This window comes from Aphelocoma coerulescens, chromosome 3 (genome assembly GCF_041296385.1).
Source record: "Aphelocoma coerulescens isolate FSJ_1873_10779 chromosome 3, UR_Acoe_1.0, whole genome shotgun sequence".
In the NCBI taxonomy this organism is placed as follows: Eukaryota; Metazoa; Chordata; class Aves; order Passeriformes; family Corvidae; genus Aphelocoma; species Aphelocoma coerulescens.
The window spans coordinates 109,831,353-109,856,117 of record NC_091016.1 but is presented as its reverse complement, the minus strand read 5'-3'; the positions used below and the strand labels follow the sequence as shown (position 1 = coordinate 109,856,117).

Below are 24,765 nucleotides of genomic sequence, written 5' to 3'. Positions count from 1 at the left end.
TTTCAGACATTCTGCTTTGGGGATGTTTTGTGTGCTTTATTAATGTTCTGGGCAAATTCTACAGCTCACATTCAAGACAGAGTATACAAGAAACAGATCCATGCTTTTGTATATTTGTAGTTAGATTTGTATATCTGTTCTTCTGAAAAATATCACTAGGAGTAGATTTTATAGTTATTTAGAAAAAACATTCTATGTGGTTTATGCAAATGAATGCCGTATCAGATAGGAGACTAGTAAACAGTACACATGTGAAGTAGCTGGGGAAGGAACATTGTTAAATTCTGTTTTTCAGTATTTAACTTACCTTTTCTCCTTTCTTTATTCAGGACACTTGAAAATAGTGTGTTGCCTTGGGCAAGAGAGTGTTGAGACATTTGCTTTAATTGAAATTATTGCCAGTTAACACAAATCTTTGTTTATTGATTCAATTTTTGAGGGAAAAATAGAGAACTTAATACAGTTGAACAAACACTTAGGAAAACAGCCTTCCCTTTCCTTCCTTAGGCTCAGCTTCAAACACCTCTACTGAACAAGGAGAGAGTCATTAGAGTTCAGGAGGTGTGTCTGAAAATGCTCAGTATGGATTGGGAAGAAGTGCTATGTGTAGAATGTTTCAAGCTGTGATTACAAAGACAGACAAACTGCTCTTGTCCGTGTGTTTTTTACTGCAGTTAGAGTAAGCAATAACATGGAGTATGACTTTTCCTACTGTGGAAATCCTGAAGAGCTACACAACCCATCTCACGAGTTGCTTGTCTTTGAATTACAGACGCATGCCAAGTCTACTGGAGTATTTAAGTTACAACTGTAATTTCATGGGTATCCTGGCAGGCCCGTTATGCTCTTACAAAGACTATATTACTTTCATTGAAGGCAGATCATACCAGCTGCAACAGTCTGAAGCAAATGGGAAGGAAGATACAAAATATGAACAAACGGATCCTTCCCCAAATGTAAGATGTGTGACTCTTGCAGTGCTGATGCTTATGTAATCATTGCATGGAAAGCTTGGTTTGCACTCTTCATTTACAGGCATAACTGCTGAGCTGTATCTGGAGTTCATTCATCAACAGAATGGTTACCTGTTCAAAACGTTATATGCTTATTTTTTAAAGGCAGGTTTTCTTCATCGTTTCCAGTCTGGCTCTTGTGGATAAAAGCAGATTAATTTGGAGCTTCCTAACAAGTTTATATGGTAAAAAGCCTTCTTTAAATTAAAATAGTTCATGCATGTTCACTTCAAAGCATATACTGTGCATAAAAACCCAGTCATATGTAACAAATTGAAGAAGTCATACAAGTAGTTTCATTTTTCATGCTTGCAGTCATGTAGAGAGGTATTAAAGATGGATTTTGATCTGAAGGTGTAGTAAGATGAACTAGCCATAACACTATGAATAGTACTCCAAGCCACATAATACTTTTTTTCCTTTGGTCTGTTATTGGAGAAGAAACCAAATATGTAGAGAAGATAGTCCAGTTCATCATGCCTTACAGGAGAGATTGTATGACCGGAATTTAAATCAAAAGCTCACAAAGCTTGTTACTTTTAAAATTTAGTCCAATTAGTTTAATGCTCAGAGTACTGAATATTATTTTTTCACTCTTTTCATATTGTCTTAAATAGTAATGTATTGGGCATTTAAATTTGCATGTGCCTAAGATAATTCTTACCTCACATAAGAGGCAGAATTATCATGGGGTCAACTGGAACACTTCACATGGATGGCTTTTGCTAATTCCAGCACCTGTTGCCCATGTTTTGCTCATGTTGTGACACCAGCTGTTGGTGGAGCAGATGAAGGCGTTCCCACATTAGCTGCTTGTTGTGTCCTACCATGTAGAGGTTACAGTCCCACAGCTGGGCCAACAGGGAGTGCTTCCTAATCAGTTGGGGCATCTCCAACCACTTCCATGCTTGCAAAGCAGGTGAGGACTCTTTGCATGTTCCATTCTACCCATCTTGTGTGGTTGTAGTAACTTGCACAACAGGAATGCAAACTAGTGTCTGGAAGATGAACACTTCAAGCTGCTTCACAAGTTGACAGAGCATGTAAGCTCACACAAGTGAGCTGTGGAGCAAGTTAGGAAGGATGAAAGACACAGGGAGAATTCCTTGTGTAGATTGGCATCACATGGCCCGTGCTCTGCTTTGATGTGTTGTACTGACAAAGTTGCAGACACTTTTGTTTCTAAACATTGTTTTGGCCCAGGAAAGTCTTGTGTACTAAAATCCTATTTCTGCAGAAAAGTGTTAGGTAGTAAAATTATTGCAAATGAGTGGAGATAAACCAAATCTGCCCATATCAGTACTGCAGGACACACATCTCCTGATTGCCCTGATAGGACTTCCTGGCTTTTTACCACATAATCTTGCTAGTAATCTGGACAAGGTCAATAGAAATATATGTAAACCTATGATGGCTGCTTTTTTCAGGTAAGTGGTTTTCCTCAAAATTAATTGCTCTTAAGATGCTTGAAACTTTTGTGATTTATGCTGCATTAGCTTTTGACATAAAAACAATGAGAAGCTGTTTATGCTCCTGATACTTCATCTCCCAACTGGTGTTAGAGAAATCTGGCTGCATTTTATAACACCAGCGAGTATTGTGTTTTGGATACAGATGAATGATACAATTTCACTGCATTTGCTGCATCAATTAAAATATTCATTCTCTTGTTCTAGAAGAATGTTTAAATACCATTAACTTTATATTAATACTTTAAATTTTTTATTATTTCAAGAAGAATAAATTTTTAGGTAACTCAAAAAAAATTGAATTGTAGTGGGGATCAGCAAATGTTAATGTCATAAATAAAATAATCCTTGAGCTGAGTTACAGTAAGTTTCATTTCTTGTAAAATATAATTACATAGCCAAAGTAGTTCATGCCAGCCTCCTCCTCTCTACTGTGTGTTGACTGCATGATGTTAACTTGGTTTAGTACTTTTGCTGTGTTCATTGCATGTTAAATGAATCGAGTCACCATATTAAAACTTACTTCTTATATCCCTCCTATTGTGCCTTTTTGCAAGCTATCATTTGTTGGTGCTCAAAGTGGTGTCAACTCTCAGAAATTAATATCTGTCTTTGTAAGTTTCTTTTTATTATGGCTACCCTTAAAATACAAGATTCCTGTCAGCAGATACCTGCTTTCTTGCTTATTATGCAGAATCTCCCTACAGGTTATAATGTTCTTGCTTAATTCTCTATAATTTTTATCTGAGGTACCACCCTCCCCAGAATAATGTGCTTTAATACAGTTCAATATTATGTATTATATACTGATTCTTTATCAACCTAAGAGCAAGTTCATTCAAATAAAATTTTTGAAGATTCCTGCCTAATTTTTTAATCTGTTTTTATGTATGATATGTGTTTATGCAGTAATGTATTTCTAAAATTTCTGAGCTGAGTGTTTTACCCTTATTTCTTCAATTAGAAAGCTGCTCCTGAACCTCTTTCTCCAATTAGATATCTAGATTTCAACCTAATTATATTCCCACCTAATTTATGCACATTAAGTTTTGTCCTGGCATTGTCTTCTAGCTTAAGTACCTTTTTCCCTTCCTAGTGTTGATCATATTTGATATTTTTATACAGGTATGCCTAGTTGTTCATAAAAACTAAATGAGCCAGGTCTTTTTACCTTTTTGTTATAAAATAATTTGTATATCCTGCTTCTTCTGAGGTCAAACTTATCCTGCATCTTATGGTCTTTTAATTCCTTAACAGAACAGTTATTTTGCTATGTTGAAAACTTTAGAGAATAAATGAAATTAAACTTCAAGTTACTTCATCCTTGTAAAAACTGACCAACCCTCCTGTGTGACTGTACAATTTGGTGATTGCCCATTTATGCCTTGGCAAAGAGGGTTTTATTAATAACCTGGTTAATTAAGTAATAGGAAGTGAATGAATGTTTTACCAGATGCATTTCAATAGGTAATTGAACAATGATTTTGTTGCTGTCAGTGTACAGTGTTGTAGTCTGATTCAGATAATTTGATCTAGTTTGAACCTACTTTATTGTGAAAAACAAACAAAAAAACACTGCCCAAACCCCCCAAATGACACACCGCCACACTTTCCCACCAAAAAAATTTCAAACAAACACACCCCAAACAAAATGCCAAAAATCTAGGTTTTCATCTGATTTGTTTCTCTAGTCTGACTCAGCCTAAGGGAGCACAAGCCAAACCTGCAGTGAAGGAGTGGAGGCAGGGCAGGACTCTGCTTTGCATTGCAGCCTGTGTTTGGCTTGGCCTTCAGAAACTCTGCTTAAACCAGTCTGGAAACAACAGCTCCCTGACTTTGTAGAGGTGGGAGATTTATCTCCATCACAGTTTTCTAGGGATACTAATATCCCTGATTCTGATCCCTGTAAATGGTATCAGCATGCTGGGATTTATAATTCTTGATTCAAGTAGTGCAATTAAAATAAAAAAGTTTACTTTATGGCAGAGTCTTGTATGAGTTCATTATTTTTTCTTAAAATAAATTTTGTTGAAACCCCGATGCTTTTCCTTAAAAGAGGTGTTTTCACCTCCTCAATTTAGTTAAGAAGAGAAATACAAAACATATTTGGCATTGAATAGGCAGATGAATGACTTCTGTTTACTAACAGAAAAATTGGTAAATAGAGACAGTGGCACAAAGCAAGCCTTTAAACAGAGATAACATTATTTATTTATTATATTATAACTGGCCAAAACATTTTTCTGAGACTTTGTGGTCATCTTCAGATGGAAAGCACCTATTTTATGTATTCATGCTTATATTTTTCATGCAAAATTGAGCATGACTTCTAATTATGGCTTAGGCCTTAAAATTAAATCCTTGCAAATGTCTTCAGAACTTCGGGGTGATGCCTTCTGATATTTACAAATATCAAATTTTTGCATTTGTCAGATAGTGCATACCAGAATTAAAGATTCATTAGTTTTAGTAGTAACTGATTTTGTGAACGTTCATTTCTATATAAGATCCTGGAGGTGTTAAGCCAACTGAGCTTTCCCTCTGCTGCAGCAAAGAGAGAGATCATTTCACATTGAATTCTTGTAATAGAGTAAAGTATTAACGTGAAGTTTATTAGAAAGCAAGTAGAAACAAATAATTAAACACCAGCTTTAACCATTAATAGGTAGTTGCCTCCTGAATTATCTGGCTGATGTTTTTTTAAATAGCTGGGATTCCTGATCCTCTCTGCAATACCTTCTGAGATGAGCCAAGTGAAATATATGCAATATCCAAAAATACCCTCACCGTTTTACAGCTTTTCCAAGTCTATTTTTTTATCAGGTTGTACCACTTCTTAGGTCTCTGCAACTGGGTGAATCTTTGATACCATGTATCTTGCCAAAGTGTGTGCTTTCAATTGGCCATTTAGTGCTCCATTCTGTATCGTGGAACAGAATTGCCCTTTATTTTGGAACTAGACATGTGGAGCTGAACTCTCAATAAAACAGGATGTTATCCTTAAAACTTTGGCCGAGTGTACTGGAAGCAGCATAGACAGAAAGATTCTGGTTATATTTTTGTTCTGATGCTTCAAAGAAAAGTAGATTGATTGTTTTCTTGTCAAGTTTAGTATCTGTAGAATTGTAATGTAAATTGAAACCGTAATGTTTAAATATTGAGATTACATAAAATAAAAACCTGAAAATTGCATTTAAATGAATTAGCTCTCCAACTTCTCTTTTGTAGGTGCTTGGTTTAGTATGTTACTGGGGACTTCCACAAAACATGGTGTCTGCCCTTGGGATGTGGATCAGACTAGTGACTTAGAACAGTCAGTGTCAGGCATTTATTGCTCTGTTTGTCTTATAATAGAACCTTAAAAATGTTTTACTAAAAATGCATACTCTTTGGTGTGGTGGTTATAGCGAAGCTGAGTTTTAAGTAAATCTGAGTAGGTCCTACCTGAACAACACACTTTTACATATCTGTGAGCATATTATTTGCCCCATTATAGCTTGATCGCTCTGTTTGGGAAAACAGGTCTCTCTAGAACTGATTGACTGAAATTTGGGCTGAAATTCATAAATCATTTCAGTATTTTAATTGGTTTAGAATTTAGATGCTGTAATAATCCAACAGAGATGATTGATGTATTGAGTTGGGCAACAATTGAACACCTGCACTATGGCAAAGATTCCTGAAAAGAAACGGAAGCTTTGCCATTGTTTTGGAATCTCTGCAGTAGTAATAGTACTTTGTCCTAGATTATATGTTTTGTGTTATGATGTCTTAACAGTTTAATTGCTTCAGTAATTTGACAAGAAAAAAAATTTGAGTTGCAAAAGGTGTTCTGGCTCATTGTAGTCAGACTGGATTTGTTGTGTTGGCCAGGAGAAGTGATGCTTACACCTTGATTAATATAATAATATTCCTTGAGGATCTATACAATAGAGATTTTTCTTATAAACTATTTTAAAGTTGCTAGTATATATATTACTGAAAAATTAACACATATATATATCTCTATAGGGAAGGAAGATTATAGCTTTCCTTTGTTTCTAGAAGATAAACAAAAAAATGAAGCTTACAAAATCTCCATCTTAAATTTTCAGATAGCTGTGGCACAGAAACTCTTGATCTGTGGACTGTCCTTACTCTTCCACATGACTATTACAAAAACTTTGCCTGTGGAATACAATATTGATGATAACTTCAGAGCTACAGCATCATGGCCTGTAAGGTTTTTCTACCTATATGTGTCTCTTATGGCTGCCAGACCCAAGTATTATTTTGCGTGGACTTTAGGTAAGTATACATTTTAAAATATAATAATAACAGAAAGAGCATGTACTGAGAATCATCTGAGATGTGCACACTTAAATGTGTATTAAAAAGTGGCAGTGCCCTCTTGAGGCCTTAGGAAAACCTGGTTGCATTTAAGTATTTCGAGGTATTAAGTACATTGAATAGTGTCTCTCTTTTTGAGAAACAAAAGCTACCAGAAATTTAAGCACAGTGTTGGGAGAGTGTTGCAAATGAGATCATAGTTTCCTTTACAAGTCTGAGTGAAACCTAAGGAGTTTTGGAGAGTGACAGTGTTTCAGTGAACAATGAGCTTAAAAAAAAATTAGTAGTAAATCTGGTCTGATGTTAAATCCTTCTTTTTGTTTGTTTGTGGTTTTTTTAAAATTTATTTTGATACCTTTCTTTTTGGCATATTTTCAAAGTTAATTTTAATCTCTTTCTGTGGTTAGTTATCAGTAATTTGCTTGATGTTATTCAATCATGAAGGAAAATTAATACTTTGGAATTCAAATGCATGATACTGCTGTTTATAGTAGGTGGCATTTTCAGAATTTGATGGGTTGATGCTTCAGTTTTAGTCTTTGTTTACTAAAAGTTTGAATGACTGGTGGGACAACATGCTTAGTAACTTATTTAAGACACTTGAATAGATTATATAGTTTAAAGAATATTTTGCATTTCCCCTCATGTTACTTGTAAAAAAATGACACATACAGCAAGAAGATGCTTTATTTAAGTAAGCTGACATCTTGGAAGTGGCTCACACAACAGATTTCATCAGCTTCCTCCTCCTCCAGTTTTACATATTTGCCTCCTAATTCTTTTGAGAGAGAATCTGTGGGAACAATGCAATAAAGAAAGCTTTAGTGTAGCAGAGCAGCGTGACTCATTTACAGCTGTTGGTTTCATTCCTGGTAAATGAATGAAATGCTTTCAGCTTGTCTGGATATAGTAATTCTGGGGCTTGTTGTGGAAAGAAATACTTTTGTATATTGTGGTCTTACATACCCATATCATCATCTGTAAATAGTAGTAGTCATCTGAAAAGTGAATAATTTTATTTGGGTTATTTTTTGCCTTTAATACTTCAGTTGGATTCCTCCTTCTGCACTTGCTAGCAGTGTAGAGCCAGCATTCCTTTGGAAAATACCAAAGAAAATAAACGATACCAGCTCTGTACTTCTAGTTTGTTAGGTAGCTTTTTTTTGCCTTCTTTCCACTTTGTCTCATCTAAACTTACATTGGTAGGAGCAGAATGCGAGGGGCTTTAAAAGTTTTACTGAATGTTACACCTTTGAGTTGTACATTACTGTTCTTTGCACTTTAAAAAAATGTGTTAATGAAATGAGTTACTTAAAATGGATACTAAAATGCTAGTTAATAAAATGATACTAACTGTAGTTGTAGTCTAACTCTAGTTATCATCTTTGTATTCTAGCTTGCAAAACATTATGGAGTTTGTGTCTCCAGCTGTTTCTAATTGAGCATAAAATTATTACCCAGTGTTTGAAGTTGACATAATGACATCAGATGTAAGGCAGCAAATTTTGTTGCTTTCAAAGATGTTTTTAAAAAAAATTCACAAGGAAATAAAAATATTATAAATTCAAAAACACCTCACTGCCTTGTACGTGGCCATCCTAATTTGAAAAATACAGCTGAGGAAATTGTAGAAAATTACTGTTTTCTTCTGTTAGGTTTGTGCTGCTCTGTGTGAGGTGCTGTGAATGTGCACCTGCTTGGAGGGAATCACACAATTTAATCTTTATGCTTTAAGTATCACTGTTGCTTCATAATGAAGACCAAAGTAATGCATCTGAGCATTGAGCTGCTGTCTCAAATCATTACAACCAGCCACTGTTTTGTGGTCTTGATGCATCTCATTGAGTTTGTTTTTCTGTCTGCTTGCTCAAGCAAGTCCAAGTAGGTGGTATGGGAGACAGGGAACATCTGTACTGTGAAGTAGCTACTGCTACCTCTCATTCTTATGCTTTTGTACAAGTTTATGAATTGGAAGCTGGTGTTGCTTGGATTGTTTTCTGTTTGTTCAAGTCATCCTCAGTATTTAAAGGAAAAAATAAATGTAGTCTTTAAAATGTGATAAATGTTTTGAACAAACTACATGATGCACCATTTGTAACACAGACAATTAATAATTAATTTGTTTCTTTTTGTCTCATTGCAGCAGATGCAATTAATAATGCAGCAGGGTTTGGTTTTAGAGGCTATGATAAAAATGGAGTTACACGTTGGGATCTAATATCAAATCTGAGAATTCAGCAAATAGAGGTTTGTTTCTGGCTCTTTTGAAAAAACCCCACATGCCCGTGTAGGTAGTTGCTCTTAATTTCAGTAAATTTTCCTACGCGTTCATTCGTTAAGACAGTGAATATGTTCTAAGTCAGAAAGGATGTGTTCACACCTTTAGAGTAGGGTGGACAATAGCCTGTTTTGAACATGTTCTACTTGTCAGTTGACTTCCAAAATATTTTGCGGTTATAAGTAGAGTAAATAACTTATTCAACTCATCACAAAGTTGGGTGGGAGGATTTATAATTTATACACAAGAATTTTGAAGCACATTGTGACACACTGCAATCATGGAAATAATTAGTTTGTTTTGCTTTACAGTTTTCCACGAGTTTCAAGATGTTTCTTGATAACTGGAATATCCAAACAGCTCTTTGGCTCAAAAGGTATTTATTTCTTAAAGGAAAGCTTTTCTCCACTGAAGTTTCTTAGATAAATATTTCTTTGAAGATGGTATAGCATTTAAAGCTAACCCCCACAGAACATCACTTGCTTAGCAACTGCACGGGACATTGTTCTTGTAATACTTGAATTAAAGCCTCTGAGTTTAGGACTCCTCTCTCAGTGTAAACTATCAGGTTATGATAGAAACTCTTTTTCTTCACTGGCCGTAGGGAATGTAAAACTGTTAATCTGCAGAGGTGTCTTTTTTCCCTCTCTTAGCATTCAACCAGGGCATGTTGCTGAGAGCAGCAGGCAAAATCAGCCTCTGAAAGCTCTGCATTATTTTTAGCCACAGAGTGATACAGGCGCTTCCATACGTTCTGTGAGAGAACTTTCTGCACTCCTTCCATTATGAGTGCATGACAGACATCAAACCCTACAATGTGCTGTCAGCAAAAATTCCAAATTAATCCCTCTCAGCTGCACTCCATTTCCTTGCCTGGGGAACAGGTACAGTGCCCTGTGAACTACATCATTCTGCTTCTTTGTGGTAAGGAGAAAGTAGAAGTGTTCCTGAGTAGTGCATGGGTGTTGTTTCCCTTCTTCCAGTCTGACTGTTGAGTTTATCTCCTATCCATAGGTGCAAGTTTAACTGAGACCCTATCTTGGGATCACTTAGAGGACTTTACCCCTTATTCTAGGATAGCTGGCAACAGGGTGTCTCTTCCATCAAATGTCTTCATAGGGTGTTATAATTTCATCCCTAAATATTTTGCTCACCCAGTTTAAAAAAGAAATTGAATTTTAATGTGATTATTCTGGTTGGCTCAATAGTCAATGGAATCTATTGCTAGGACAGTCAACAAAAAATTGTATATTTGCAGGTAATAAAATGTAGCATTTCAAAAAGCAAATATGTTATTTAGCTATTTTAATTTAGTTAGAGAACAGAGGTTTAACAGTATTAAAACATAATAGGAAAAGGTTGTATTTCAACAAACTTTCAACTCTCCTAAATTGAATGATTCTAAACAAAAATTATTAGTGAAGGAGCACAGTATTTCTGTTGATAATTGAAAGAAAAAAATGTAAATCAATTGCTCAGGGTGACAACGAAAGAAGATGTGAAGAAAAAGCGTCTCCTTTCAAAAGTATTTTTTAAAACAATAGTAGAAGAATCCTTGAGGTTAGTCTAAATTGATTCTGTCAAAGTGAAAGGGTGTGGAAAGGTGGATGTTTGGTGAAAGTTTTGTTGCAAGTAAAAGATTGTTTTAATTGATTATATATGAGCTCCATAAATAGTGGTAGAGAATATATATTTTTTTAGTAATCATTTGGTTAGTCACAATGCTCCAACAATTTGCATAGAGGATTTGCTCATGGATTACTTTAAACATCCACTTTTAATACCTCACTTTTTTACCATTTATAGAAGTACCTAAAACTTTAGCCATTTATCTCACATGAAATGCCAGACATCAGCATTTGTTCTGTTCTTTTTGGATACTCTCTAAAGAGAAACTGAACCATCAGTTAACTCCTGATTGTGTGTAAAAACAAACTTGTAAAAAACACAGTTAATGGACTTACAGATCACAAAGAGGTTTAGTAAATATTTAGTGTAGATAATAATATACAGCAATTCAAAGGCATTATTGTTACAAGCATGTAAGTGAAAATAGATATTTACATAGTACCATATATCAACAAAATGTATCATTATAACGTTTCCTGACTGGGAAAGCTGTATGTTCCCCCTCAGCCTACTCTTTCTCTTTTCCAAAGAAACCATCTAATCTCATTTGTCTTTGGTCACGTTCGCAAAACCTCTGTGGTTCTTGTTGCTCAATTCTGAAATCTTTGCAAACTTCTGTCTTCTTAGAGTGGATGTAGTACTTTTGCTAAGACCTTCAAAATCTTTCCCTGGCATTTTAGAGGCAGAGTTGATTAATAGGAGTGGATTAGTTATCATTATTTTCTTTGGGTAATACTGTGATGTATTAGAAAGGATGTTACATCTGTCATTTTTTTGCAGCAGCAATCTACTGTTGATTCATGCTTAGCTGATACTCAGTGTTTCATACTGTTGATCTGTAGTCATACTCAGCTACACTTTATCAGTAATGTTACAGGAATGGTACTGGTTTGTGTCTTCCACTTTTCTTATTAGATGTTCTATGCTTGGGACTTCATCTTGTTGGTTTCAGAACATCCTTCAAGTCTGCCAAGATAATTTTGGATTCTAGTGCTCTCTACTAAGAAAACAATGCCAATCTCATCCATCCCCACCAAAAAAGGAAGGGAAGACAAGGTGGAAAAATATAGTTCTCAGTCTACCACCTAACTTACTAAAGAAATTATAGAACCAGACCAAAGACAGTACCTTATTGAACAGTTGATGCATCTTCCCACTTTCAGAGCATTATGGATAAGATAACCTAAACCACCTGTATTTGAATAGATTTTCTCAACCTATTGTGATGACCATATTTCCTTGGTTTGTTTTTAGGAACGTCAAATGAAGCATTTGAACATGATTTATTATTGCTAAATCTATGGAAGTGTTTAAGTTTTCTTTTTATCCTTTGCAATTGAAGTCTGATGATTTGGTTTTTTGTACTGTATCTTTCCTCACTTGCATTGACACAGCTGAAATTTGGTTAGTTAATTTAGTGAGGTTTTTGCTGCTGAATGCTTTTCAGGGGACAATTTCAGTACTTTAAATCAAATAAAGATTGAAGACATATCACTTTATTAATGAGACGTAATTAACCACCAGTCATATACATTTAGAAATAATAGCAGTACTAGAACACATAACATTTTGTATGTGATTAGTGCTCTGGTGTAATAAACATTTCTAAACGCTCTTCTGTAACTAATCCCAAGCAGTTTGAAAAGCACACATGTACGTACACAATTACATGCAAACTGCACCTCCTCTCCCAAGGATGTGTGGGATACAAAACCCTGCTTGCATGCAGTGCCTGTGGGAGATGTGGGTGCTCCAGCTTGGTGTGAACCCGCTGATTTCACATGCCCACTAGAAAAGCCTGGCACAAATCCATGTGCCAACAGCCAACTGGGATGAGACACTGCTCCCTGGCATGATGCACTGCGCTGACAGTCCCCTATCTGGATGCAGCTACTCTGTGTCTACCAGGGATGCTCTATTTCGGCAAAGGCAGAGGTCGTGGTGTTGGTGGGCGGACTTCTGGCAGTGTCAAACCAGGTTTTGATGAAAAGTATTTTGCTCCAAGATGTCTCCCCAACTCATTGCAAATTTTCCTAATGCTTTGCTACACCCGAGGCTGACAGATTCTTTGTCAAAAATGTCTCTGTTTACTATTCATCCTGGCCAGTGTTGCTTTCCTCTTTAAGGTGATCTGTTTTGGGCAAATGTCCTCAGATAGTTTTGAGTGTTACACCAGCCCCATGTTCTCATATTAATGGTCACCAGGAGTGAAGCCCTTTAGCAAGAGGAGGGGGTTGTGCACATATCCCACTGTAGACCTCATAAGATAAAACTTACCACATCTATTTGACTGGAATAAATTAGCAAATTACTCTTTCAATCTGCCCCTGTTCACATCCTGTCTTTTTACCTTCTGTTCTTCAACATCCACTGCATCAGTAGCTTTCAGTAAGCTTTCCTTTATGTGGAAGTTGCTGTAAAGTAGTTAGATTAGTAGTGGATGTTGTGGCTCTCTGTATCATTAGGTTGCCATCTTTGAATAACAGATGTGCCTTCTCTTCTCTTTCTCTGTTACTTGCTATGTGGTTATAAAACCTTTTTACATATTGGTGTCTATAGCCTTTTTAGTTAAAACTCATTTTTGTATGCGAGCCATAGATTTGTGCTCATGCATGCTTGTGCTGTTTATTTTTGCTTTGTTAGTTTGTATCTGTTTCCATATTTCCCATTGCTTTTTGGTTTTCAGATCATTAAAGAACTCTTGATGAAGCCGTATCAGGACCTTACCATGTTTCCTATCATTCTTCCACATCATGATGGTTTGTCACTGTGTCATATAATGTTGTCTTCTAGAAACCACCTTTCTTGGATTCCTTTTTCCCTTCTTCCTTCTAGAATTCCTTACTATATATAGGTCCTTGCCTAGTAATTCAGCATCTCAGTTTTAAAATAACACAAGAGTTCAGCATTCTCCTTATTTGATACTCTCTCGGCACTAGAGTATTTATTACAATTTCATCATCATGCTCACCTAATTGTGTCACACAGACACATTTTCAACTGTTGTTTCTTTATTATTCAAAATTGAAGGTGGTTGTTAGTTTTCCCCTGCTCCTATAAGCTGCTCTTATTTTATGGAAAACATACCTGTCTCATCCCAAGAGTCTGGGGGTGGTTTGTGCCTTCCAGTGCAGCTTTTCAACATTCTTGGATGTTTTCCAAGATCAGTGGATCTTTTCCACATTCTTGGATGGCTCAAGATCCCTTATTAATGGCAACACCCATCTTTGGATGCTTGTGTATCACTTTATTAGGAATAAGGACCATGTGTGATGGCACTGAGCACAGTTTAGCACTCAGGGCTGGAATCAGGAGCTGTGAATAGATTTAAGCATTTTCTGTAAGCCATAATATAGTGACAACATTATTAAAGAATAGAAAACTGCAATTGCATTGAAACTTTTGTATTGGAGATGAAACTGGTAAAAGTATAAATAATAGCTGAGAAGATTGTGGGTGATTTGCTTTATGTTACTTATCTTGAGTTGTTTTTGACTTGCTAGAGTGTGCTATGAGCGAGCCACCTTCAGCCCAACGATCCAAACCTTCATCCTTTCTGCCATCTGGCATGGGGTTTATCCAGGATATTATTTAACATTTTTAACAGGAGTACTAATGACACTAGCAGCACGAGCTGTAAGTACCAACCAAGTATCTTCTTAAATAGTAAGTTTTGTAACAGCAAATTGATCATGTTCTGTAGTCCAGAGATGCCTTTTACTGTTGATACACAGTACTGTTGATAAACAGTCTGTCTGATAGTGGTGTTTCCTTTTTTAGTTATGAGAGCAATGGGAATGATTAATTAAAAGGAGGGCTTGATTGGTGGAAACAAACAAGACTGTACACAGCCTATAACATCTTTGTAGCATATCTTTTGTGGAAGCTCTTCCTGTGTATTAACTGATGGTGTGTTACTGTGGCATGCTGAACAGGTTGATGTAATCTAAAATAATTTGGAAAAAATCAGTGATGATGAGTAGCTTAAAATTTGGGTGTCAATACTATATATTTCTAGAGTCTGCCTCATCCCTAATTTCTGTCCAGTACTATTGTAAGGATGGTAACTAAAGTATGTCCCCTCTCAAGCGGCACATAAAAATCTCTAGTGCAATTACTATTTCAAGTTGGCCAGCCAGTAGTGCAGTCACGTTAACAAGCTTTTGCAGTTGCTATTCAGAACCATATGGAACCAGCAAATCTGCCAAGAAATCTCTCACAGTTCTGCCTTAGAAAGCTGTGTAAGAACAGAGACAGGTTTATTAGTCACTCAGTGGAAAAGAGGAACAAATTACACCTCAGATCAGAGCAGCATAACAGAGCACTTTTTTTGTTGAAAGAACCAGGAGAGTGAGAAATTAAATAGACTGCTCTATGGTTTCTATAATCGCTAGGGGAAGGTGGTACTTCAGATTTAGGTTGTTACTACATCAATAAAACAGATGCTTCTCTTTCTTCACAAGATGTGGATATAGTCCTTGTTTGACAGAACCAACTCCTTTCTTTACAATAGATACAGCTTTCTTCTCCTTCCAGACTCTATCCCAGGGAACTTTTGACATTTATCAGCCAGGAACCAAGGTTCGGGGATAGTTCACAGATAAAAGTTGGTTGCTTAGTGAGATGAGTCCAGTAAATTGGAGTTCTCACTGCCCTTCATCCTGGGCCTCTCTAGTAGATGACATTATATTCATGTTTCATATGTATCAATCAATAGGCTATAAAAAAATATTTTGAATTTCTGTATCAACGGGTACTTAATATTAACTAAGATATGTTAGAGGTACTTCAGCATATTTATTAAACTCTACTAGCCTTTAACTGCAAAGCTTGGCAGCTCTGATTCATGCTTTGTTGTATTATGCCTAAGCATGTATCCAATTTATTTTGCCGCCTTTCATCATTACATATTTCATAATCAGGTGTTCACTAGTGACAGTCATAGATTTATATTAAAAGTTGTTCTTCAAGTCCTAAAATACAGATTACAAGAACTTTTGTGAAGCTTCATCTGAGTTCTACTGAACTCAGGAACAAGTCCTTGCATGTGACCATAAGAATAAACTAGAGGGAGATGGCAGAATGAAGGATATGTAGCTAGAATTACTTGTTTGACTTAGCTTAACTAAGCAAAGACTGAGTGGGAATGTGGTATCTACAGGGCAATTAGAATAAGAAGAACAAGAAGGGTAAAAAAAGGTTTTTAATGTAAAGAATTAAATCAGCAGGAGCTAGCCTTAGATATGTTCTTTGGAACAAGGAGTTCTAAAGAAACTGAGGGTTGTAGAAGCTAAACAATCTACTCTGGTGTGCAACTTTTCAGAGAGGACTGCTTTAGTGCAGGTGACCAGGAGGTGGCAACTGTGATATCAGCTTGGGGTCAAAGGCTGAATTGAGCCCATCTTGGCTTGTCAGCACTTAAGAGTGTGAGCAATGATGGCAATTCTGTCAAAGCAAGGAGAGGCAAAGATTTGCTGATGTCTTTTAATTATAGACTTACATAAAACTGAACCCAAACCTGTGTGGGTTTTGTATCTGGGTTTCTTAAATACTTTTGGTATTCATTCTTTTGAGCAGAATTTTAGAACAAAAGAAGACTCAGCATAGAAAATTTAGTCATTTTGTAATAATTCCACTTGCTAGAAGTTAAGACTCCTGAAATGTGTAATCAGAACTGATATTTTGTATATTCTGATTTATACCCTGCTTGTCTTAAAATATATTTTACTAACAAGTATATGAAACTGGCTTACCATATAGAAGCTTTCATCCAGAAGCATTCTGGCCTTCACTTACTCCAAACCTCTATATTTATAGAACAGCTTGATAGAATAAAATGTCTGCCTCATTCAGACAAGCAGTGCAAATTAGCATTGGATTTAGGGTAGAATTAATTTACTTAAACTCTGTTTAAATTGATAAATGCTTAAATTCCCATGCTGAAAGAAGTGCAGGGAATTTGAGCCAATTCCTGTTGAAGGTGATGCACATTTGGAACAGTTCAAACATATTTGAGCGAACTGTAGCATTTAAATTCATCCTGTGACTTTTGTGTCAATGCAACAAACTCTGAGCTCTCAAGGTTTCTTCCTCAGCTAACGTAGTATTACCTGATTTTTCAGATCAGAAACAATATCAGACACTATTTTGTTGAATCTCCTGCTGTTAAACTATGTTATGATATTGTAACATGGATGGCAACTCAAGCAGCAATAAGTTACACAGTCGTGCCATTTGTACTGCTCTCTGTAAAACCCTCTTTCACCTTTTACAGGTAAGCACATTCTACCTACTTCCTTTTCTTTAGCTTACAATAGAAGTACTTGCAGTGGTAGATGATTTCTGAAGCTATTTTAGAGATATAATTATAGATTTGTAGCTGAGCAAACTGTATTTCTGCTCTAGTGCTTGAACATAGTGTGTCTTGTGTACAAAAAACCAGAGTGTTCACATTTTCCTGTCATAACAGACTTATTTTTCAGGAGGCAGGGGAAAAAACCTAACCAAAACCAAAAGCAGACAATACCTTTGACATTACTGTGTGCTGTTGAACTATTTTATAGCGAGACTAGATACTGACTTCCCAGAAATAACTTGTGAAAAAAGTTGAAAGCAATCTTCTGTTCACTTTACCCCTTGTTACAGTACTACATAGTGTGAGGGAAGACTTAATTTCTGATTTTCCCCTTATTTTGCTTTTTGTAAAGGAAATATTAATGTTTTCTTATCTTGCATGCAAAGTATTATGTAAGTGGTCAGAATTTTATTGATTTATTTTTTCTGTTTGTTTTTTTAGCTCCTGCTATTTCTGTCTTCATATTGCCAGCATCTTGGTGTTGTTGGTATTTCCATTGAAAAGAACTCAAAAAGGAAGTAAAAAGCATGAAAATGTCCAGCCCGTGTGGTCCAGAAAACTAGAAGAAGAAAGTCTTTTGCAAAAGAACAGTTATTCCACAACAAATAATAGTTTCAGTCAGAAACAAGAAATAACCTGCAGATATCAAGCATTAAAACAGTGATTGAGGAAATACTATGATGAATATATTTTGTATGTTTTCAGAAACCCATTTTTAGCACCTTTTAAAGGGGTTTGTATTTGTTTGCAAAGATATTTAGTAAGAAAAGGATGCATTACCTAGGAAAATCACATACAATAGCAAGACTGGAAACAAAATGAATTAACCCCTCCCATGCCATGTCCCTGTGGGTCACGCCTTATATGAAGATATTACCATTATTTCAATGGGCACTCAGGACTTGCAACGTATGTCCATAGGGTCATATGTGTGCCCTTTGCTGAATGTACGTTGTGTATCCCAAGGCACTGATGGGGTGGAACAAAATTGTGTCAATCTAGGATTAACAAATGGAAATTAATTTTTCCAACTGAATGACTTGCCTTAAACCCTCTATTTACTGAAATATTGTTTCTAAGTGGGTATTTCAAGTTTGATTTCATGTGGAAAGTGTTTCAAATATATAACACTATGTGCTATAAAGAAGGTAAAAAAACGAAATGCAAAGTCACTAGAAGACTTTGGAATCTTTCAAAGGGAATTGCAATAAGCATCTCAGTATTTGGAGGGTTTTCTTAAAGTATCTCAAACTATTAGAATACATCACAGAACTGTAAACATTGATGCCAAATTATAGTTAGGTTTCTTTGATAAAGAGTATAATTACTCTGAATGGATTAAAATGGCCCTCCTGAATGGATTAAAAACACCTCAAGATTTATCTTTTCCAGGGATTGCTAGCTCTAATGTAGGTTTCTTTTACTTTAAAGTACCTGAACCCAATAAAACACTGCCAAGTGGGCTTTGCAGCCAGAGGGGGAAAGGCAGCCACAAGGCACAGAAGACAACGTGCAAGCAGTGGGATTTCAATGAAAGTGCAGTTTTGCCCTTAAATACCAGAAATACTTGTTCTAGAATAGAACTGTTTTACAAAAAGTGATTTTTAATACTTAAAGTTATTTTGAATTTTCAGGCATCAGTTAGTTGATGATGCTTTCAGTATAAAATAGCAAAATTACCTTGAAGCTCCAGCATATAGGTAGTCAAACATGAAATGACTATCATAACCAATTTCTATATGCTTGATAATTGATGAACCTTTATCCAAAGAAGTGTGTGGATTTGAGGAAAAGCTTTTTCTTTGAATTAGAATTTTAGATGCAAATTTCATGTCATATTTCTGGGTAACATAATGAAAGAAAATCCTTCAGAATATCTAACTGTCTGAATTATGGAAGTGTGTCAAGGAAACAGTGCAGTGGTTGTATCTATTCCCGACCATTTATTGTGATGATGGTCAGTGCTAGAGTACTACTGTTAAAGGGCTATATTTTAATTGCATAAATTCTGTATTTTCGTATCATTTTTTTAAGTAAACACAAACTGTTCATCCATGTGGGGTTTATTTTTAATTTTAAACCAGATACAAAGTAATACCAGAGAAAAATAATGCAGCTGGTAGATTAACAACTAACAAATGATTGAGGAAATTTTGTCATAATATTTTGAAACTTTTAAGTTTTCATCAAATATTTAGCACCAGTTGAATGAGTATTCTTACTACCAGAAGTACAATGATGGTCCTCAGCTTTGGGGATATTGCCATGCAAAAATCATCACAGAACTCCCTAAAGAATCAGACCCTAAGTTAGGTCAGTTGTTTCCTTGCTGACATAACTCTGTGTCTGGCCCTTGGCTCCTTGCATAAAACTACAGGAGGAGGAGAACATAACTTCCCATATATGTAGGTTAGCACTAATTAATCTACTCAGAAAGGGGGAACTGAATATGAAATGAGAGTGGATGAGTCTGTTTAGATGAGTAGGGATGTTCATTGTTTCTGTGCCAGCTGTATTATCTTTAAGATAAAGTAATCTGACTTCTAAATCCTTCCTTTGATTGCCCAGGTAGACTTCCCCTTACATGAGGTTGTGGTTGTCATGTGCCTCTTTGACACCACATTATGGTTTTCTTGTTGCTAATAAGTAAGGGCATGCTAGTTTGTTTGATCATCCTTGTTAAATACAGAATCAGGAAAGACATTTTTTTGCTTTCTGTACTTGAAGGGACATTTACATAAAAGAAAAAATGAGATTTGCACATTTCTGGGTGGGTAAATAGAAATATGGTTGATTCTTTCAGCATTTGTTACTTGTTTTATATTTATGAATATAAATTCATCTTATTGGTGCAGTCTCCAAATCTATTCAAACAAACACTTTCGGATGCCAGTATCATGTGCTGTTTTCCTGTTTATGTTCTGGTACTCTTGTTTTATTGTTTTGGCATGCATGCCCATGTGTGTGCTATGGAGACTTCCTAAGTCTTCTTAATGAAATATGGAAACAGTTGTCAGGGCTCCCAGAAAATAAGGAGGTTTAGGGTAGTGCAGACTGGTACTTCAGTGTGAATGAATTCAGAGGTACAGTTTTGTTCAGAACTTTTGTATATAGGGAAGTTAAAACAACTAAGAAAATACATTCATGCTTTCATTGGGCACAGGTGGCAAAATACAGGTTTCAAAATTGGACATGACTTTTTTCATTATTTGAACTCATTAAGTAATTGCAGAAACAAGAAAATTATGACAATTAATTCTGCACAGAATTTAAGTATAATGTCCTAGAATTTACCCTTTAAATACTATTGTTAAATACAAAAGTACTTTGAACAAAAATCTGCTCTTCACGCAAATGAATTCTCTTGGGGACTATGGAAAGAAGTGTTTTGTTTTAATGGCAGCACTCTGATTTTAGTCAAACTGGGGTTTTGATGTTTCTTTCCCTCTGCTTTACTCGTTTTCTGCCTTGCTATCGCACCGGATCCTTTTTATCCATTCGATCGGAAAGTCAAGAGCAGCCAGCCCCAATGCTTTAGATAGTTTTTAGGTTTTACACACATCGTTTGATAATAGTGAATTTGAAAGGATGGTAGTGATTACTATTCCTCTTCCTGAGAAAAACTGTAGAAAGTATATTTCCTATAAATGTTTTGGACATGAAGGAAACATGGTTTTAAGTATTCTTTCACTTATTAACTAATGTATATCCAAAAGGTAAAAGTGTTTCCTGTATTGCAGATCAGCACACTATGAAAAGTAAATACAACATATCATTCATAATTTTATGGTGCTTTGCAGATATATGCCTATTGTGAACAGTTCATTCAGGCACTTAATGAGTTAATGTTAGTTAGTAAATGTAGTCACCCTGATAGTAACTATTTGCTTGCTTAACTTTTTTAAACTTTTATGATTCTGTATTAATGAGAGAGATTTATATTACATATTTAAATAATACATTCAGTGGTGCCACTACTGTTGTAATCAAAAAGGCTTTGTTAGCTTTTCAGTTACAGATATGTCCTTCTTATTCAGGAAACTTATTCTTCCCTGGCCATCCCTTAAGTTGACATGTAGACAAGATTTCAATAATTGGTGACATTTGAAAATGTATTACATCTAAAAATATTGGTATGCATTTCAATATGCTCTTGATTACAAATCACACTATAGTGAGAGGACCATGAAGAGACCTTAGTATATTCCCTACTCTACACTGACATATGGTGTAAGATTTACCAATATAGTATATTATTTATTAGAAGAATTTTACACTTAAAGGACTTTTTCTGTTTCCCCAAGGGGAATAAGTAATATTAATATAAATGCTAGGCTTGTATGACAGGATGCACACTAGGCAGTTTTGCCTCTTTTGATGGCAGTGATTTGGATGGTGGTAAAATGTCCTCTGATGCAGAGGAGATGTTTGAGATCATCACCTCCTGTCTAATTCATATCAAAAGTAATTTTAACAAAATCTAGATTTTTTTCTCTCAGAAGCTTTGCAAACAAATTGTTGACAATTTGTTTAAATTCATGGTCAAATGTGTCTTCACGTTTGCATTCAAATGTGTAACTGTTGCTTATATGTAAACTTTCACATGTTCAACTTTATAAGTTGGCCTTGAAAGATAAAGAAATTTAAAAGCACAAGTTACTGTAATTTAGGCTTTCATTTCCCTTATCTTTAAGTCTTTCACTTTGTAATTCGCATTGAGTTCTGAAATCAGGCTTGAGAATTTAATTTTCATTGAAAATTTTGAAATAACACCATGTTGAAAAGTGATCAGTGTTAGAAAAGCAGATGAAAATAAATTTAAGGATTTTAATATGATGCAGACTCTATGTATAAAAAAATACACATTAGTTCTGTGCTGATTCATCACAGCATTTCACCACAAGATTAACCTTTATCTATTTATTTAGATCCAATAATACTCTGAACTGCACTTGGTGTATTTTTTAAATTTTCCTGTTTAAAAATCAATTGACAATAAGTACTTTAATAAGTATTTAAATGCTATTCTGAATAAGTAAGCAGACACTAGTCAATTGAGCCTACTCTCATAAGATTACCAGATCTGTCTGCATCTCAGCTAGTTTGCACTGTCGGTCTTCATCTTCTTCACAGCCACGGTGGAAAAGGATGGCAGTGGAGAAGTCTCTTGTCAGAACGTGTCCCATCTGTGGCTGGAAGGGTTTGTCACACAGTTCCTGCAGGGAGCTAACCCTGTGTGCAGAGCTTGACAGAGGTTCTACTTGCTTGTGACCCAGGCTGCAGCTGCTCTCTACTACATCTGGCTGGATTTTTGACATATTTGGTGTCTTAACCTAGGCATTTTGCAAACACCATGAAATCCAGGCATCCACAAAGTCACCCTGCAAAGTTACAACTACAAATATTGCAACACTTGCTTATTATGCTCAAAACTAAATGAAAAAAAGATTTCTTATACACTTGTTTCAGAATGGGCTTTTTGTAGGTTTTTTACAAAATCTAACCATCAAATGTATCAATTTTTGTCACATCAAATATTTAAAACGTAATTTTGCTCAGTTTAAGTATACAAATTTGCAAAAGTAAATTTTGCTACTTTATCATCATTTGTGCATTAGCTGTGTGTCCAGTGACTTAGACCTGGTCTTGGTTTTAGATGATCTTAGGTTTTCTGAACCCATGTACATATCCATATAAACATTGTGTAAACTTTGAATTGACAAACTGTCATTACATATAATATGCATAAAAACACTTAAAACAGCTTATATCAATATTCAGATGAGGCTGGTGTTGAGCCCTCCAGTTGTACATTACAGCTGAAGGCTGTGGGGCTCTATTCTCAGAGTACTTGAGCTTCCCGCTTTCTAAAGTGAAAACAGAATCTGTTGGTTACACTTTAAGTGGCAAGTAAAGGCTTCTTTCACAGTGTTGCAAAACCAACTTTTATAGGTTATTCTGCTGCAGGCTATGATGGAAAACTTGACTTCAGACTGAGATCTGAGGTAGGGCCACTTCTGGAGGAAGGTTTTTGTATTACTAGTGACTCAGTCCAGCACCTTATTGAAACAAACCTCTTGGCAAAAGAGACCTCTGCACAATCTTCCTTCCTTTTGTTCTCTAAAGGAGGAGTACCCCAGGCTGGATTTTCATTTAGGTTTCACTACAATATGTCATATGAATAGATAGCTGTGGTCCATGCTCTAGCCAGATTAGACTTGAAAATTGGGACAATGTAACCTGAAACAAAAAGTAGAGAAACAGGGTGCCTAGAGACTGGTAATCAGAAAAGTGCAACACCGCGTATTAAAGGTGCAACAATTATCACAATAAGTTAAGGAGTATTTGCCTATGCATCTTTTGCCTTTCTCTGTTTTTCAGTTCTCTTTACCTCTTTTCTTTGTACCTTCTTTTGTCCAGTGGTGTTGACTATTTCTATAAGAATCTGCTGATGTGTCTTACTGTGACAAAGGTGTCAAAATGCTACAAATAGTAATTAGGTAGTTACTCTTAAATCCCAGACCTCAGATGTGTTCTAGATCAGTTAGAAGAGAACGTTCAAAATGTATTGGATGAAAAATACTTTAAGATGGGTAATATAGCATTATTCAAAGATGTTGTAATAAGTTATTCAATTTAAGAATTTAAAATATGGAACTTTATTCCTTCCTGCCTTGGTTACACATTCAAGGGAATAGTTTTACCTCAATGCAGAAGTAGTTATGCCTCCAACCACCCATATGTTAAGGTGAGAGAACACCCCTAAAAGTGGATAGCTACAGTATTCCTAAATTTGCCTTTCCTGGTTCAGATTATAATACATTGTCAGTGAATTTCATTTTTATTATTCCAAAATATATATTTTTTAAAAAGTGTTATTTTTCAACAGATCCATAAACTAAGTGTTGGTGTATGGTAAAATTAAAATACCACTGTTAGTTACACTGTGATTGTGATATTTTAATAATTACTTATTTCTAATTTGTCTCAGCAGTGCTGCAGAAACAGCATGCTGTTATGTTTTAAAGGTGTTTTTAACTTGCCTATAAATGTTCTTTTCTAATTTGTGTCTTTAAATCTGATTAAACTGTAGTTTAAAAAACTGAACTTGTTTTTCTAAATTCTTTGGTGTCTATCTTTAATGAGTGCTAAAGAACAAAATTATTTTAATGCAGTTTCTCCTTTTAGATTGCGAAATATACACATTGCATGCATTTACACTGTTATTTTGAATGTTCAACTTCAAAATTGCTTCTATTTAATTTGTTTTCTAGAGCTTATATACAAGTATATGTATATAATTATTTTTCAGTAGAGCTGGTAGACAGTATTTCAAGCCTAGCCTCTTGTTACTTGGGAAAGGTGCTTAAGCAGTTTAAACCCTCCATCTCAGAGCATATTGCTGCCTGATGAGTGCTACTTCCGAATATGGCAACTGGGGTATTTTTAGCTTGAGAAATGGAAACCTCATAACTGAGAAATCAAATTCAGTGCTTTGAAGAAACTGCTGCTTTAATTGGCAGTTCCAAAGAAGCAGGGCTAAGTGTGCATCATACGTGCACATTTTTTTTCTCTTTGAAACTCGACTACCAGGACTCTGCTAAGGCAGTTTCTGTTGGCTGGTGACAGTATGTCAGAGCCAGCTGAGAATCCTGGACCTGCAGGTTTTTAGCATGTGAGCTGAGCTTATTA

The 24,765-nt window shown here is 35.5% G+C and overlaps 1 protein-coding gene across 4 annotated transcripts in view; it reads left to right on the top strand.

Annotated features, from left to right (window-relative positions):
- The window catches only part of MBOAT2 (membrane bound O-acyltransferase domain containing 2), a 95,312-nt gene extending 71,132 nt beyond the window's left edge, over window positions 1–24,180 (top strand). For all 4 annotated transcript variants that reach the window (XM_069011554.1, XM_069011556.1, XM_069011557.1 and 1 more), the window contains 7 exons: window positions 773–956; window positions 6,577–6,769; window positions 8,955–9,058; window positions 9,401–9,465; window positions 14,222–14,354; window positions 16,841–16,992; window positions 17,515–24,180. In XM_069011554.1, coding sequence (XP_068867655.1) covers window positions 773–956; window positions 6,577–6,769; window positions 8,955–9,058; window positions 9,401–9,465; window positions 14,222–14,354; window positions 16,841–16,992; window positions 17,515–17,737 — 1,054 coding nt within the window. In that variant the 3' untranslated portion in view covers window positions 17,738–24,180. The remainder of the gene's footprint in view (window positions 1–772; window positions 957–6,576; window positions 6,770–8,954; window positions 9,059–9,400; window positions 9,466–14,221; window positions 14,355–16,840; window positions 16,993–17,514) is intronic.
- Window positions 24,181–24,765: the final 585 nt, after the last annotated feature.